This window comes from Emydura macquarii, unplaced genomic scaffold (genome assembly GCF_026122565.2).
Source record: "Emydura macquarii macquarii isolate MOO-44397 ecotype Brisbane River unplaced genomic scaffold, CSIRO-AGI_Emac_v2 contig_18, whole genome shotgun sequence".
Taxonomy (NCBI): domain Eukaryota; kingdom Metazoa; phylum Chordata; order Testudines; family Chelidae; genus Emydura; species Emydura macquarii.
The window spans coordinates 9402660-9421700 of NW_027130155.1; the positions used below are offsets into that span (position 1 = coordinate 9402660).

At 38.8% G+C, this 19041-nt stretch overlaps 1 protein-coding gene across 2 annotated transcripts in view; it reads right to left on the reverse strand.

The window, feature by feature from the left end:
- Positions 1–19041, reverse strand: part of PLS1 (plastin 1) — a 77243-nt gene that overhangs the window by 12725 nt on the left and 45477 nt on the right. For both annotated transcript variants that reach the window (XM_067540681.1, XM_067540599.1), the window contains exons 5-10: positions 17713–17845; positions 16610–16691; positions 13357–13522; positions 11934–12076; positions 10241–10336; positions 6953–7148 (exon numbers count right to left, since the gene is read on the reverse strand). In XM_067540681.1, the coding sequence (XP_067396782.1) occupies positions 6953–7148; positions 10241–10336; positions 11934–12076; positions 13357–13522; positions 16610–16691; positions 17713–17845 (816 nt within the window). The remainder of the gene's footprint in view (positions 1–6952; positions 7149–10240; positions 10337–11933; positions 12077–13356; positions 13523–16609; positions 16692–17712; positions 17846–19041) is intronic.

A 19041-nucleotide genomic window follows, 5' to 3' on the forward strand; every position in this document is an offset into this window, starting at 1 on the left:
AACGGCATGTTTAAATCTGTTTTATACAGCATTTGTCTGTCAAAGGTATTTCTAGAACAACTATTGTCATGGTATCTTAAGCTCTTAAAAACAGTACAACTTCTCTCCTCTCTGCAGAGAACCCCAACATTTGCTGCTTCTACATACAGTATTTCCCCAGCAGGAGCTCAAAGCCCTGGGGACACAATACTTTCCCTTTAGAGACTTCCCTAGTGCAATAGACCTCACCTTTTCAGTTTTCATAGCTGCAGATTTAATAAGACAGCAGTGCATTGGTTAAGATGTCTTCAAAACCAACTGGGCTAAATGCTTTTTTAAGTTTTAAATGGCAACTTTGTTTCCGGACAACTCTGAATCCAGAAAATTCTGTGGAAAGACAAATCTGTGTTTTCCACAGAATTGAATTGTCCTTATTTTCCTTGATTACTAGTGCCTAAATAAACGCCCTTTTAGGCTGCTTTTCCACTCTGGCAGAGTGATTTTCCTATGACTGTGGAGCTACCCTTCCCGTGTTGACTCTTATTTACCAGTTTTCTTTCTCACTCAATCTTGTTTATTGACCCCACTTCCCGGCTTGTAGTACCTGGTATTACAATACCTTTCCTTGTGTACCTTTTCCTTAAACATCTGAGTTACAGATCACACTATTTGTGATATGACATTTGCTTTTCAATAAATAGCACATTTAAGAAATAACAATAAGAAACACAAACTGTAAATGTGTGCCTGGAAAATATTTATTATTCTACTTGGTTGATGATCCACAGTACACAAGTTACACTTTTCTTCACTCTCAAAGGTGCTTTATTTAAGAGAAATGAACTGTCCTGAAACAGTGGAAGAATGGGAGTTACAGAACTTGAATGCAGCAGTATCTAAATGAAGCTTTGATTTGCTTTTTTGTTTGTTTCTTAATAGTTAATGTTACTAAATTTGTTCAAACTTGGTTAAACAAGGGCAGAAGAATCTCATTAGCTATTGAAATTAGAGCTGGCTGGAGGACAATTTCATTTTGCAACAACTTCTGAGGTTTTGAAATTTGTTTTCATTCTGCTTTGGAACAAGGCCAACATCTTTCAATGTTTTTGCAAAATGTAATTGTTTAATCTGATGATGGTCATTTTTACACAGGTCAGGTTTTTTTACTCAGGTGTCTCTCTCCAGTTAGCAGTAACAAGAGAATCCTGGATATCAGAAACCTTTCCATCAAAATGTTGTAAAAAATGATACATCTCTGTGAAATGTTTCCACTTCGATGATGCAGCATATTTCAAAAAACAAACATTTAGTCAAAGAGCTCTACTTGTAATTAGTATTGGGATTAATTTCAGACACATTAGAAATTTACAAGACTTTCATTCTACTGCAGATTTTTAAAATGTTGGTGTCTTTCAATCCTGTAATTCAGTATTCCTGGTTTTACTTTCAAACTGATATTTACTAATAAAAACAAAGCCCCCCAAAAGCATTTACTGATAAATATGTGCTGAAAAAAACCCAAAATGAAAACTATTTTAGGACTAAACCCACTCCATGCATTTCTGTCATCATTTCTTGTCAACTTCATAGTTGAAGGAATAGGAGGGAGGCTAAACAAAGCTAAAAAGTTGCCAGATTAGGCCTAAACAATTTGATTGTACAACAGGATATCTATTTAAAACTTTCCAATATTTTTCTGTTAAAAATGCTCAAAACTAGAAAGACTATATATTAAGAGTATAAGAAGGGCCATATTAGGTCAGACCAATGCTTCATCTAGCCCAGTATCCTGTCTTCCACAGTGGTCAATGCCAGGTGTTTCAAAGGGAATGAACAGAACAGGCAATCATCAAATGTCATCCACTCCCAGCATTAGGCAGGTTGACATATACTAATTTAAGGACAATAGAAATGATATATGCTGAATTTAAATCTCTTTTTGGATTAGTGGAGATTTTAAGACCTATTGATCTCTTGGTTAGTTTGGCGTAACTAAAAATCAATCCGACTGAAATGTAGGACATTGGTACATTCCCAAGACAAAATCCAAATGCTTCCAGGAAAACGTACTAAGGAAAGCATAGATACTAAAGGTTCAGCAACTCCACTCACACTGAGAATCTTAAAGAGCATGCTGAACACTGCCAAAAGAATCCAAACTAGACAAACAGGAGCAATAGCATGCAAGTTGAAAAGTACAGTTCTGACTAGTAGGAATTCAGGAACTAAAAATAGCTTACTATATTTAATATGCCACTCTAAACAAGATCCTTTATGATAAATCACATAAGAATTCTCAAGTTTTCCAGATGGCTGAAAACTTATCAGCCGTTTTTCCATTTTCTTGTTCAGAAGATACCTTGTGAACAACTGTGGGGGCATATATTCTGTTTCATGGTGCAAAGGACAGCTAAATCATGGAAAACCCACAGAAATGGGGCAGAGGGCCATCCAGAGGAGAAAGATGGCTATGAGGTAGCTTCCCTCATATCACACAGCCACCTTTCTCTGCTCTGACACAACTGTACTAGGCAGCTGAGTGAGGAGTAGCCAAGAGGATTGTCACAGGTAGAGCTCTGCAAATCCGCAGATATCCGCTTTATATCCCCAGACCATCTGTCTGGAGATCATAGCCTTTGAGGCTGCTTCCCCACCTTTGAGATCCAGGAGTGGGGGCTGGCTGCCGATCTGCTGTTTGGCAGGGCCTTGCCAATCAGCTGTTCCGCAGCTGCCTGGAGGGGGAGCTGATCAGCAATGGCAGCTGCGGAGGGGGCTGGCCTCTAAACAGCTGATTGGGGGTTCCAGGGCTGCAGGTGCAATGCGGGTGTAGACGCCTTAGAAAAGACAGACTGCAGATGGTGGGTCAGATATAAACTGATTCTCGCGGATGTGGATCGACTTTTTTTTATCCACACAGGGTTCTAGTCACGGGTGTCCAAGGAATAGCTATTTAGCTTGGTATAGTTCTATCTCAGGACAGCAGAAATTTTGGTACAATTTGCATCATAAATTACTATTGTCCTGAGTAGAAGTAATTTCCCCTCTGTGGCTTTAACAGCCTATGGAAGAAGTATGAGCTGCCAGTTCTGTGTGACAGCACAGTAGAGACAAAAAACATACTGGGGGGAACATGGATGGGCCATGTTTCATTGGATAGGGCTTTTATTCCCATAGAACTCAGCCTTCTATGAGAAATGGAAGCCCTGCCTCCAGTTGTTTTACTTTTCTGATAGATTCCCCTCCCAGAGGGCACAATGCAAAAGAGCACTAGCCTAATAAAGGCCAAGCAACTATGGGAATTAGTGCTTTTCTTCTGTGCAGTTTTATAGGGGAAGGAAAGCATTTGGTTCTAAGAGAGAACCTTGAAAGGACCCATCCTTTCTGCCTATACATGCAAATCACCAGAGACATTGAGCGTTATCCAATACATGCAAAAGTTCCAGGGGGTAGCCGTGTTAGTCTGTATACAGCAAAAACAACGAGAGTTCTATAGCACTTTAAAGACTAACAAATTTAATTTCTGCAGGCATAAGCTTTCGTGGGCTTATGCCTGCAGAAATTAGATTTGTTAGTCTTTAAAGTGCTACAGGACTCTCGTTTTTAATACATGGAAAGGAAGACAGAATTAATGCTCAATCAGCTTTCATTAACTTAAACAAGAAAGGACAGGGATGACTACACTGTGGTCTTTTAGGGGGAAATGATCACTGGTAGGAAGGGGACAAATTAAAAGCAGTAAAATGAAATCTTTCCTGAAGGTGTATAGTTAAAACTTCAACCACTTTTCCAGCCATCTTTCCCTAGGCTTTAGATCCTGAATCTTGAAAGGGTCCCACTGTGTGGGTAATTTCACTGAAAGAGGCTAAATTACATTTGTATTGAGTTGAGGAAGTCTTGCCCCACGTTATGAATGCATTATGTTATATCTGTGCTTTTCATGATTGTGACGGCATATTAAAGCAAAGATAGAAGTGTAAGAAAAATGCAAAACCAACCAGGAGAAAAGGACAGAAGTGGTTATAGTAGAAAAATCAAAAAGATTTCAGGATAAATACATTTACGGAGTATAGAAAAGTACTAAATACAGTACCTACATTAGGAGGGGTCAAATCTGCATTTCATGAAGCAAAATAGGAAAGTGTTATAAATTATAAGTCCGATTATGACAGCTAGCAATGACAAAACTTTTAAAAAATGAGTGTTTTATCTTTTACATAACAACGCAGGGGAAAAAAACAATAGTGGTATGAATGCTGCTCATACTGCAGTATTCAAGGGAAAATGAAGAGCAGAACAAAATGCTACCAATAACGCCTTCTATCTAAAATACAATTGTTATTTTGATTATGCAAATTTATGTGACTGCATAGTTCTATTATGAGAAGTTCTATAACAGAGAAGAAGAGAATTTTATATTATTGCCATGATATAGATAAGTGTTATGACTCTCCCCACATCTAAAATGGATATTATAGTTGCCTGAGTTAAGGTTGCCTGACACTTTCAATTATAAGACCATGTATTCAGTTGCTGATAATTTTTCCAAATTTTAACTACTTAGGCTGAAATTTTTGATGCCAGATCTCTCTGGCTTGGTCTAAATATTTTTTAAAGTTTCAGCAAAATGTTTCAACTGTTTCTGAGAATGAGATTAGAAAAAAAATTGTTGTTTGTCCATGTTAAAAAAGTTGATACAAACCATTCCAGTGAAAAGCTCAAGCATCTCCATGCTTTGGTACAGAGACTTGAAGTTTCCTAGAGGTGTCACATTAGCATGAGGGATGTGCCTTTTGCTATTTTTATGAAAAGCCACCTGAATTTGGCCAAGTTTTAAGCCCCTGAAAACTGCAGCACATTAGAGATTTGTTAGCGTTTGGCAGCATTATTCTCTGAAGATTCTGACTGCACTGAGCATATTCCATCCCCACAAAGCTCCTACATGCCAATTGTACTGTGCATGTGCCTTCCACACAAGGAGACTCAGCATGCTGTGTCCCAAGTCGTCAAGGAAAGAGAAGGACTTTTCCTGCAAATGTTCCTCCTGAGTGTCAAGAACAGTTATGGTGTCAGATACCAAAACTGAGAAGAGGGAGACTGTATCTCTTATCCTATCAGTGCCCCACTGTTGGCCAGCAGGCAGCCTGGAGGAGGAGAAAGAAGCAACCTGACTTACTAGAATTCAGAGGGTGAGAAGGGGGGAGAGATGGACAGAGGCAGCCTGAGACACAGAGGGGCAAACTAAAAAATCCAGGTTGTGGGAGACAGAAGAAATGAGGGACAGAGACAGGTGAGACATGACGGGAGCAGAAAGGAATAGGGACTGGTTATGGGAAGACAGGAGCAGAGAGAGGGATAGAAGGGGCAGGCTGGAGGAGACACGGCATAAGGGTCTGTAACCATTAGAATGCACTTCTCTTCAACCAGGAATAGAACTCCATATTCTCAAGCCTCAGTGTTCCTTTGCTGTCAGCAAATAGTTTTGCTACTTTTGTATATAACAATATACTATATTAATATTAGAGATGGACCTGGATTAACACATCCCCAAACTCTGGGGAAGTATGGATACAAATTCAGCCCCAGATTTCTCAGTTGACACCTATTATTATAATGGACTAAATCAAAACTCCAGATCTTGACATCCTCACACTATGGATCTGGATCAGAACTCTTTGGCTTTGGGCCATTTAATATACACATATTTAACCTCAGCAATTAGGAAATTGCCTACTGCCTATAACAATATATAACTGAGATGTAGCAGAATGTGATTTTATATCTGTGGACTTCATATCATGTTATAGATTGTGGCAGGGATGGGGTGGAGGATGACACTATATGACCAATCTATAGGCAAAATTAATTACTGAGTTCTATTCACTGGTGATTTATATATACCTGAGATTCATAATCTTGTTCACATTTACATGTAATTCAAGTTAAATACATTTCTTAATCATGTGGCACTTTGGGCCTTATTTTGCTCTTGGGTATGAGCAGCCAGCTCCAATAGATGTTAATAGCAGTTCTTGGCCCTTTGTTTTTAAAAGTGCTGGAAAATTAAATGGAATTCTGTTTGTGATGTGAAAGGACACTAGGACAAAAAATTAAGAATATGACTGTCTTTACTCTACCCTTTTAAGAGAACAATGCAGTTCTGCTATATCTATTGCCCTGTTCCTAAAAGAATGTACAATGAAATGTTTGTATAAAAAATCGGGAGTGTGCAGTACAACACCTACTGGGTAAGCGCTTCTTGTCATGCAACCCAGGCATAAAACCATAGAGGAAGCCACATGCCCTCCTTCCCAACCAGAGTATAAACAACATGCTCATGGTAATCTGATAGGAAGGGAGAGGAGGTCTAAAGAGCTCATGGGGGAAAATTTTATGCTCAGCAAATGAAGTGTTTGAAGGTTATTCAGTGTGCAGGGTTTATCTACAATACAGAGCTTTCGCTGCTATAGCAGTATCAGCAACACCGTCTAGTGGAGAGGTAGTGTATGCCAACAAAAGGAGTTTGCTGGCATAGCTACACTACCTCCCCAAATGACATTAACAATGCTGACAAAAGCATTCTTCTGTCAGTATAGTTGCATCTGCACCAGTAGATTGTGCAACTACTGCTGGCATAGCTAAATTGGCTGCGGTGTGGGATTGTTTCCCAATCCCAATCGACTAAGCTATGCTAGCAACACTTGGTAGTGTAGACCAAGCCTCAATCAGCCTTTAGTCAAGGCCAGCCACAATGACGAAAACCCCACATTCTGATATCTGGAATGAGGGAGGTTTCTATAACAAGCTAATACTTGAAAAACTAACCGCAGTGTTATATATCAGTGTTTACATAGGCACGATCACATGGAGAGTCTATCAGACAATCCAGTAGGAAGACCTAACTTTTATGTTATACCCACTCTCTAAAGCTATTATTTCTATATGCTCACTGCTCGTATAGATTAAAAGAGCTTACCTTCTAGTAAATTGAGATCATACATGGAACTGTCAGGCTTGTGCAGGGCTGGGTATGTGTTAAAGAGATTGGCAACAAAAGCCAAATTAAGTTTAGGGTTGCCTGCAACTACATCAGCTGGAGTAACAAACTGTTTGCAGCCCAGTTTGTCTGCTTGCTGAAGCATATATTCAGCCCTCTTCAAGTCATTTTTCTCCTAGAAAAGGAAATAAAAACAAAAAAATTGTAATGAACTTTGGCTTTTCAGGTTCTTTTTTGTTTTTCTAGACTCACATCTTAATGGCGTCATAATTAAAGATTAGGCCCAGCATACAATGCATGGATGCAGACCTTGTTCAGAACCAAGGTATTAGTATGGACCTTTTTCATAAAGTGACAATCTGGCATCCTTTTTTTTTCTGGAACATAATCAAACACTGCTGAATCCTCTTAATTGCCATACAGTTAGTGAACATAATCTGACTATTGAAAAAGCATGTCAGTAGTGTAACTTGTATAAGGGGGATTTTTTGGTTTGTATTATTCATTTACCTAGAAGAATTAGGTCTACCCAACCCACATCATGTGCAGCATGTAGCTGTACATATATCCTCAATAGTTACTGCTCATCTTCTATTCAGATCATAGCCAAAAAAACACCTGTACTGTATCAATTAACAATTTACTCTAGAATTGGTTGTGTTAGATGCCACGGATATTGGATCTTACCCAGCAGAAAATATTCATGGCCATCTAGGCTGGGCAAGACTCTGGAAAGCCATGGCAGCCACCCAAAAATCAGAAAGAAAATCAGGTCTCTCCATCAGAGAGCTTTGGCACAGGAGTAGCTTGACGGAGAAGAGAGCTCCTATAAAAAGTGCTGCGTATTTTTATGTCACTCTGGAGGTGGTTTTTTTAATTCTTATTATTTTATTACTGGATCCATTCTTTTATAACAGAAATCTTATAAAAGTTGTTTTATAACTTAAATAGCTTAAACTTAGTATATACACAATTATAAATTGGTCTATGGAAGTTCCTTCCGATGTACTGATGAGATCTGCTACCAGTCACTCTCTTCAACTTTGTGGTATGGATCACATATTGTAGTTGAGGCTTTTCTAATCTTCCTCTTCTGGCTTATCAGTTGGTAGTGTTTGTTAAAGTGCTTCATCATCTCATGTTTAGGTCCAAAATTCTGTTTGTTTTACATTTAGATGTGTAACCTGTTTATTAGTTGTACTACCAAACTCTGTGTGATATTAAGCTTTTCTCCTTTTTCCGCCTGTTTTCCTTGGTTTAATATCTTAATTTTTAGTTCAATATTCACTATTGTTGAAAGGATTTCTCCCTTCCTTAATATTCAAAAAAGTTTCCAAACTATCAGGTTTGGTGGGAGGTGATGACTCTTTTCCAGCTAACTTAAAAAAGTTCCTCCAGATTTCTAAGTAGTTATCTTTTTTCCTTCTCCTTTGAGGAACTCTGACTTGATTAATTTATTTCTCCAGTATAGAATTTCCCACGTTTTTTTTTTATACGAGTCAGTAGTTCTAGAGGAGTCACTCCTCCTCAAAGCCACCTTGCTATTTTAATTCTAGCAGCAGCTAGGAGATGAATGTTGAATGCTTTATGGCTTTCCTAAGACGCAAAGTTTACTAAAAATACTAAGGAGTTATTTGACAGCTGACACCCTGTTATCCCCTTTACAGAGACTCCATCTGCTTTCCAAAATGTCTCATTTTTCATTATAATAAATAATGAGATCCCACTTTCCATATTCAGCAACTTAGAACTCTAGGCTTGCTTGTGATTTTCTAAGGGGAGTCACTATATCCCCAGTATTGGAGTAAGCGCCCTGTATTCAGCAATGGAGTTGGTCAAAATATAAGAGGGGAGGCATGGAAAACATTCAAAATGTTGATAGAAATATGAATGTTGAAACTTTTCAGCCGAAAACAGAACTCGTTTGGTTTTCAGCCAAAATATTTCAGGTTTTGGGTGTTTACTTTTTTTGACAAAAAATAAAAATTTACGAAGAAAACAGACATTTTCATGAAAAATTTAATTTAGCTAAAAACTCAACTTTCTGTCAAAAAATAGTTGCAATGGAAAATTTTCAACCAACCTTACTCAGCAGCCTCAAGAGGAGAAATGTTCTGACTCCCAGCTGGGCTAAGGTTCTGAACACTCCTGCCTCTTTGCTGTTGTGGTCTGAAGGTTCCCACACCCTCCCTCACTGCTAATGAATGGAAGGAAACTTTCCTACTTCTTAGTGCCATTTGGTTTGAAGAAGCAGCAGGAGGCTACAAACCTTCACTCTTTCCCAGGCTGAATTCCAGAACAGAGCTGAGCAGCCCAGTTAGAATTCTTCAGCTGGGGAAGAACATCCCATAGGATGCTATGATGACATCCATATTTGGGAGACCTGACTGCAGAACAGTTTTCCCTAAATCAGTTCCACCTTATAAGGTGGAAGGCACTGTGACAGATATTGCAATCCCAGGCAGTTTCTTGGGGACCATGTTGTATTAAGTTTATGAATGGTTTATGTATCACTGTGAGCCAGAAATTGTATGCGCCGAGGGGGGGGGGTGTTATCATAGCTCCTCCAGGAACTAGAAACAGTGGGGGTTGTGATACCGACATGCAAGATATTCCCAGGCCAATATATTACACCTGTGTCTGACCATCTTCTCAATATTTCACCAAAGGTAAAGTGTGATCTCTACCGAAAGCTAAAACTTAGCTGATTGTCATGCTTATTGTGAGATGTTTGTATGGGAAAGAATTTTAGGATATTGTGTTCCAAAACTTCTGGAAGTGAAATTTGTCACCTTTATACTTGCTTTTATTTGAAACTGTATCTCAAGCAAAGGTCAGGTACTGGCCTTTAGGCAGACTGGCTTTCTGGGGATATCACAGTGTAAGCCAGGGAGCTGTGCAGCCTTAAAAACCCCTGGTCAGAAAAGAGAGGAACAAGGGTCCCTGCTCAGACACAGGTGATGGCTGGAGTTCTGAGACATAACTGGGTACTAAGTGGACCACGAAGGGAGGGAAGAATAAAGGTACAGTTTCCCTGGAAATTGTGACAGGTACTTAACCATGGTTTAACTGTATCCTGAAAATGTACTAATCCTGCAGAATTAAAAGTTTTACCATAGTGCAGGAATCTGGTTACGATCCTGTCTATACTACAAAATGGAACTGTGTTCTAGGACAATGATAATGTAACCAAGTCCCTGGATATGCAGATGGGGTCTCTCTCTATTAAATAGATGTGGGTATCTTTTTGACCCTCCAAATACTTACATTAAATCCTGAAAGGTCAATGTTAATGGGAATTTCATCATCTTTGTCTCCTTTGGGTGCAATCTGATTCAGCAGGTGGTAGTAAGCTCTTGAATCCTAAAACAAACAATACAGTTTTAGAGTATAAGCAAATATTTATCCATCTGAATATAATATACTGCACTTAGGCGTGTATGCAAAGACCATAGAAGTCAATAAGAGTTACACTGATTTCAATGGATTTTGGGTCAGGCCCTTAATCAAGATCTGCTTAATCAAGAAGACCACTTCACTGGAACATTTCATATAGAACCAGTTTAGCCAAATAATAGAAAATAGGAATGACTATTGCTTAATCATGACAGAATAAATTCTTCTTATCGGGAATGTACTAGCTAGTTCTAAGAGTTACAAGATATTTAAGGCAGGTGTTAAATAGGAGTGAAATTCTAGCTCCAGTCTTTTGATACAAAAGTTCCTAAATGAAGTTTTCATGAAAATAAAAAAAAAAAAAAAAAAAAATGAAATGATGTGGATCTCATTTTCACTATTCAGTACAATATTTTAGTTCATTATAAGTCTTTTCAGACAGTTTGATTTTTTTTTTAAATGGCCCTTCTCTTAATAGGCCATTTAATTTGAACAATAGACTATGGACCAACATGCCCCAATTAAAGGGAGTCTATTATTTCTTTTATCATTCATTATATTTATTAGATGCAATGCTCCATACATGTTTTTGCCTTCCCTGCCCCTTTAAAAACTAAAGAGGCAGAGAGATAAACCTGTCCTTCTGATAAAAACAGCTAATATTAAAAATCTTGAATACTTGTCCTGTATATTAAAAGACATTTTGATTAGATTTGCACTTGTTAATTAAAAGAAACTAGTAAATTATTTTATTTGAAAATACTCTTCACTAGTATTTCATGAAGAATACAGAGATAGCTACAAAATAATGGTTATTCTGAAATTAGCTGAGGAAAGATGTCCATGGAGTTCCCTCACTTTTACCCACAGGGAACATTGTCCCTTCACTTTTAATTTTAATAGTGCTGTCTCCAACTGGACTTAATGCAGCACTGAGCACACTTTATATGCATGGCTGATACTAGAGAAAGGAAAATGATACATCTACCAGCTGCCACAGTGGAGCCAGTGAATTGAATCAGCAGAATGGCCTTAGTATTGCCTCCTTTGTTGCAAGATTGGTTAGGACCGTGATTGGGAGCGATTTTTCCTTGGATTGAGAGGCCAATGGTGTGTTTTCTTTAGGAGTGATCTCTTGACACCCTGAGCTGTGGAGGAGGAATGATCACCTATTGTTACAGATGAGCCAGGTGATGGCTGAAAACCACATTCTCCTCCCCACAAGACAAAAAAAGTAAGAGAGGCCTTGTAGGGAAGGTTGCGGGGAGGGGGAACTCATCCCAAATAGTTGTAATTACTATTTGGAATTTTTGGATTCCTGAGTAAGGGCTGCTGTTTGGGCTATGTAGAAAGGATCTGGTTTGGATTGCATAACTCTAGTTGATACACAGTATCAGCAATGCAACAGTATAATGTGTGGTCAAAGAATGTGCAATGCTAGGAGACATTTAGTGAAAATGTACTTATAAAAAGCAGATCATTAATTCTGGTCTCAATCTTTTGTTTTTAAAAATGTTGCATTTTGGCATGACTGTATTCACTTATTAGAGTGACAAGTATATACCTTAATGTCTTGACTGAAGTTGTTGATTGTCTGCCATCCTGCATTGGCCAGATGATAGTTCACCCAGCGTAGCAAGAGCTCTTCTGGGGAAAGTTTCAGTAGCTGCTCTAGTTCTTCCCCTTCATTTAGCAAAGCAATAAGAGCTAAAAGCAAATGTGAAAGAAAGCTGAATTATTGCTATTGTGGTCACAAAACATTTAATCCCAAATTGTGTACTTTATAACACCTGACACCAAAACAAGTAGAATCTTATGTGTACCTAGGAAACTTAATCAGTGCCAAAGGTTCCATCAAGGATAAGGTTAAAAGGAGATGTGCCTTAGCCATAAGTGCTGCACAGAAATTGATGAAATTATGTATTGATAAAAATATTACGTTCATCAAATGAAAATATCAAACCAATGTACTAACAGTATAACTCTATGGTCTGGAAACAGCTGTATTTAATTAAATAGATATCAAAAGGCTGGAGGCAATAGAGATAAGAGTGCTTTTAAAGGTGGTGGGTATAAAGTGGAATGATTTTAAGACAAAGGAAGAAGTTAGAAGTGTTATGTTAAATCATTGGAAAGTACTTGTATTCAGAGAGAAATCAGCATGGAACACAGAGAGATGCAAATCCATGAAAAGTATTTATTGAACTACACTACAACCAGCCAGGACTGGCTGAGCTATCCCCTAATAGTCTAACTCTATTGTTATGGCAACAAGCTAAGCGCTGTTGCTATGGCAAACGAGGCAATAAGGCAAGACACAAAATACAGTTTTCAGTTTCAGTTTGAACCGTCAGTGTAAACAGCCTGGCCCCCAAAACAGCAAAAATATTTTTTTTCTTACATTGACTTTTACTTTTTTTGCTGGTGCATCCTCCATTGCCACTTTTGTTATGTTAAATCCTTGGAAAGTACTTGTATTCAGAGAGAAATCAGCATGGAACACAGATAAATGCAAACCCATGAAAAGTCTTTATTGAACTACACTAAAACCAGCCAGGATGGGCTGAGCTATCCTCTAATAGTCTAACTGTATTGCTATGGCAACGAGCTAAGCTCTGTTGCTACAACAACCTAAGCAATAAGGCAAGACACAAAATACACAACAAGAAGGATAGTATGATGTGAATTCAGGATATGGGACTGGCTGCAGTCAAAAACTTTCTGATGGTAGGGCACTGGAGAAGACAAACAGATAACGGGATGCCAAAGAAAATAATGCAAACACAACAAAGGTCAGTCAGATCTGGGGCCAACCACCAAGCAGCTGGCAGGACTTCGTACACAGGGACATAACAGGGCTGGGCTTAAGGGAGGAACAAGCCATCGACAGGAATGAAAGGTGACGCTCTGCTGCTCCCCCTGTCTGTAAAGTTGCTTTGAGATGAAAGATAGAGAGAGAAAAAACCTGACATTACTTCCTGTCTTACCTTCATTTCTGGAGATCTCAATATCAGCAAAAAGACCAACTTTAATGATCTGCCACAAGAGACCTAATACCAAGTGTGGTCTTCCTTCCTTTAGATCTTGTGATCCAATGTTGACCACTGTACAGCCAATAGCTGATGCAGAATTCAGAGCAAGATTTAGGTTTTCCTAATTGAAACATCAACATTAACTAAATTAGCGAGTCAGTTTGTTGGTTTTAAAACAGCAGTCACTACTTTTGTTTCTTTTGTGAGTTTCTAAACTTACAAAACAATACATTAAAAGAATATTCAGATTAGGTTTTTTAATTCACTAGAATGCAATAGGAAAAAAAGCACCATTGCTCAAAATCTCAGGGACTGATCCTGAGTGGACCCTTATTCCTGTTTAAGAGTGTTACTGATTTCAGTGCCATTCCATGTCGGACTAAATGTTTATATATGCCATCTCCTAGCAGTATCCAGCCTTTAGAGTGTAACTGCATAGAGGCCATCAGAGGACTACAGCAATGCAACTAAACTAAACACTAGACACTAGAACTAAAACCAATTGTCATTGCAATAGCATATTTCAGGAAAACAAACATTTACTAGCCCTCATAAACCTGTCCTTTTACATTTTCCTGCACCACACCTTCTTTAGCCACATAGACAGCATAAGGACGTGTACCAGAATCTTCATTGACTCAGATTTCTTTAAATAGCAGGGATTATAACACACTTTTGGTGAAGGATTTAGAACCTAGTATATCCTAATCTTTCTTATTTCAACTTCACATTCATGATAGCGCAGTTAGAGGTTCATCTTTTTCTTTCAAAGGATTTTAGCTTTTTTTTCCATTAGGCTGACAACTCACAGATTTACCTGCCTACTGCAGACCTGTCTTCTTCTGTCCAAACTAAAATCTCAGCATGTCTCTGACATCTTTTAATTGACATTTAGCTGTCAGCTAAAGCTCAGCATGACTAAAACAGAGCTTTAATCTTTCCCACCCAGTCCTCCACGCTACCCACAAATCCTTGCTCAATCACTATGGACAACACTATTAACCTGTCTGTCACTAAGGCCATAACCTGGACATAACCTTCAACTCAGTACTCTCGTTGGGGTCTCACAACCAGGCTATATCTGAATCTTGAATATTCTTTCTGCATAATAGCTCTAGGATAGGGCCTTTCCCATCCATCAAAGCAGTTAAAACTCATCCAGGCTCCCATCATCTCATGTTTAGATTATTGCAACATCCTTTTTTCTGGCCTTGACAAATGCTATCTTGCCTCACTCATATCCATTCAGAATACTGCTGCAAAGATAATTCTAGCCCATCCTTTGCCCATCTCATCCCTCTTTGAATCCCTCCTCTGGTTTCCTTTCCCTACTGCATCAAACATAAGCTTCTTTTCTTCATTTTCAAGGTTCTTTTTGGCCAATCCCCACCTTCCTTATCTCTCATTCACTATGGAGCTGTTGATGCTCACCTCCATTTGGCCCATGATGCCAGTCTCCATCGCTCACTTATTACATTTTCAAACAAACACCTTCGTGCTTTCTCCCATGCTGCCCTTGCCCTGGTGAGGAACTCTGCATAAACATCCACCAAGCTACCTCATTATCCTCCTTCGAATTCCTCCTCAAAGCTATCCTCTGCCATGATGACTACCATAAACGTGACAATTGTTAGGCTGCTGCTACCGGTGCCTTGCATGCTGACCAATATTGTTTCCTTGTACTCCTCCATCTGTTTGCATCCCTCTGTTGTCTCTTGTCTTATATTTAGATTGTAAGCCGTTTGGGAGCAGTGACCATCTTTTTTCTATGTTTGTTCAGTGTCTGGCACAATGGGGTCCTAGTCCATAACTGTGGATATTAGGTGCTATGTTAGTACAAATAATAATAAATAATAAACCACGTCAGGATGCTTGTTGTTTATCCAGAACACTATGTAAGCAATGTTTTGTCTCTCTGTTTTTCTATGGTAGATACTTAGGCCCTATCATTGTAGTAACTGAGCATTCAGTATGTAATTCAGAAGTACAAAAAGGTGGTTTTGGATAAGTTAAAAACATGTTCTAGTGCTAACTCTACCCCCACTTTAGAAACTACTGAAAATGGGCTTCCATAATGAATCCATCTTGGAAAAAAGATAACCACCCAAGGAACAATTTACTTTGCTGATTATTTTCTATGGCTCATTTGCTCCAGTACTTTGCAATGCAGAGAAGAACAAAAGCACAGAAATCACAAGGGAACTGCAGTGGAGTCTGCACAAGGGAACTGCAGTGGGAAATGTAACTATGTGATAATACCTCCCCCCCTCCGTTAGCACACAGGCACCTGCACCATGTAAACTTGCAACTCTGTCAAAATTATATGTATGCTTATGTGGTGAATTGCTGCATGAACAAATGCAGATAGGCTCTGCATTCATGCCCCCCACTGTCACTGCAGCTTTTCAAAATCTGGGATGAGAGGGTCTATCAGGCCTTCTCTGCCCATGCTGGAGACATGAGCACCGTGATGCCCTCTCTTGAGGCTGGGCTACCAGCAAGTCCTCCAGAGGCCTGGAAAGGCCAGGAGGAGACACTGATCAATTAGGAGCCATCAGGCCAGTTAAGAAGGCTTGCCTTCAGCTGCTCAGGGGGAGTGCTGGGTAAGATTGGGTGAAGGAGGAGTTCCTCAGTGCTAGCCAGAGGGCCAGGGTCTTGTTTCCAACCACTGCAACTAAGTGCTTGCCTTTGGAATTTTGTTTGTTTGTTTGTTTAAAAGTGCAGACAGCCAAATTCTGAGCTTGTTCTTTCTATTTAATTGTTACGTGACTGACACCCAGTTTACGGCACAGGCCACCCTGCTTCTAGCAGGTGGCCCAACTTAGCACTTAAGGCAGGGAGGCCCAGCAATACTCTGCTTGGCTGTGCAGAGAGTGCTAAGAAGCAGTTTCACCTGTGACACCTGGAAAGGGGAAAGACCAGGAAAGTAGAGAAGATAGGTAGCAGCCAATGAAAATATGAAAGGCCTAGGAGTTGAAAGGAGAGATGTCAGCTCTGTGTATTTCATCAAGGATCAGAGTTTCCTATGGATCCCAGAAAACACAAGCCGATGCAAGCAATGTCCCTTTGCCCTCTGACACTTTGAAATCCACACATAGGACTTGATCTGCTCCCATTTCAGTCCACAGTAAAATTGCCATTAAACAAAGCTATAGGAATAGCCTCCTGTAATTTAATTAGTTTGTACTAGAAAAGGTGCCATACTTACAGAAACTGTGAAAGGAGTGAGCTTCTTCTTATTAATTGCCCTTTCATCAATTGTATCTGGCTGGGATAAGTTAATCATTTTGCTGGGGAAGAAAAAGTCAGAATGTATTCCATCTCTCTAAACAATGGTAATCAACTTTATTCCATCTCTCTAAACAAAGGTAGTTCAAGCAAAACAATAGCATCACTTTTTTGTGGTAAATCTAAAAATGTTGCTTGATATATTGAAAGCACCAAGGGGAATTTCCCCTCCCCTCCCCCTTCAAAAACAACTTTCAGTAAAACCAGAAACCATAGAAGCTATCTGGAAATAAGAAAGTGGAGTAGTCCGATTTTATACTTAGGAGTCCAGCTCTGATTGTACTGTTGACAAAGTTCTCAAGAAGATTCAGACAACTGCAGAATTGAATATACTTATGCTGATAGCCTCTCTAACATGAGAGTGTAACTCTTGCAACTAATATATTGTACTTCTGTAGTGCCTTTCATAGAAGGGTCTCAAAGCCCTTTTCTATTAATTAATAATGAATTAAGCCCTCAATATTCTGTGACATGGGCAAATATCAGTTCTACTAATTGGGAAAACTGCAGCAGAGAGAAATTGAAAGACACCCTGCAAATCTGCAGCAGAGTCAACAGTAGAACTCAGATCTTCTGACTGCCAGTCATGTGATTTAACCACTAGACAATGCTTTATGATATTAGAAACTGCAGATACTTCTAATTATTTCTGTTAATGAGCATGATGCATGGTACAATGATCCAATTTGTGAAAAGTCTGGTTATTCCTGGTAGGTGCATTGATCAAGATATATTCCATTGGTTTGAAGTAGAAAACTTTCCAGCCAATCAGATTTATAACAAAACACACACAGTTATACAAACACATCATTTTTAAATAGAAGGACTCTTTAAAAAGGTTAGACTTAAAAATATATAGACACTAAAGAAAGAGGATTTTCCTACAGCTTGGTAGAAGTATTGATTAAGGGTCAAATCCTTGTGTTATTGAAGTCAACAGCAAAACTTCCATTGATTTCAATGTGAGCAGGACTTGACCTTCAGAGAACAACTTTCATATTCTTTCCTTAGTTCTTGACTTACCAAAGGAGGATGCCATCTGCAAGTGACTTAAAAAGACTGGCATCTGATGGATCCATTGGGAGGATATTCTTACAGTCAGGGTCATCTTTAAGAGCCTTATTTACCCAGTTAACAAAAGCAACCTTTTCTTCCTCTGAAAAACAGAAAAATTAAAGACTGAGTATTCTAAGAACCAGGACACCATTAAAATAATCTATTATTATTATGGTGTATAAGTATTATTGAACTGTCCATAGAATATCACAGTACTAGTTGTCCAGCACAATAATTAATAAAAGTATTATTAAAACTGATTACAGGAGTTCAGCATCTTTGTGATTATGTTAAAGAGGAGGGAAATTAGTACATCTGAAATATGCCAAAGCTGAGGACAAAGGACCCTGCTTAAATATGAGAATAGACCAGTCTGGCCTCTACTCTGCCTTTCAGAGGCTGGAAGCCCTTTTAAGAATTTGGTCTGAATTACTGTGTAATGTTTAAATTTAGGAGACTTATGGCATGTTCTTGTTTAAAACACTTGAAAAGAGAGACCCTTTCTCTTCTTCTCAGATGTGTACAGAACTCATTAGTTGTGTCTAAGAATGCTTATCAAGACCACAAACAATCAAACTACAATATCTGTATCCTCACTGGGTTTTCAATTTCCATATAGTGGGTGCCTGCTCCTGAGAGCTGAGCAGGCTTTGTCTGAGACAGGTTATATCCCATGCTGTGGAGAAATATTTAAACAAAGCAGTTGATGCTATAAGAACAGTACATAGATAGTATAGAGTTATCACATACAGAACTCTCAGCCAATACAGACAAACTATCCATGTCTAATATATAGCATCTTAATTATGATTCTGAATATCACAGGGAATACAGATTCAAAATTGCCATTCATTTCTTATGTTATGTAACTCCCAAAAATAATCCGTTGCTTGAGGACTCAATCCTGGAAGGTGCTGACTGCTGAGCATTCTGGATGTGATCCAGCAAACCATTTAGGCAGATGCTTAACTTCTATGGTACCACTCACATGAATAAAGTTAAGCATGTGCTTAAGCACTTGGCTGGATCAGGGCCAGTGCACTCAGCACCTTGCAAAATTGAGCCCTAAATGGAAACCATCAATCTAGAATCTAGTGAATTTTTAGAAAAGAAAGCTAAAACTCCTTTCAGGTATTCTACCTCCTGCGTCCCTCTCCCATTTTTTGTGATTTTTTACAAACACATTTTCCTATTTTAAAAATTTTGTCTCTCTTTTGCATTTGCTGTGTGAGAGAACCACACAAACAACAGGGAAACAAAACAGTAAACCGAAACCATAGTTATATGCACAAAATA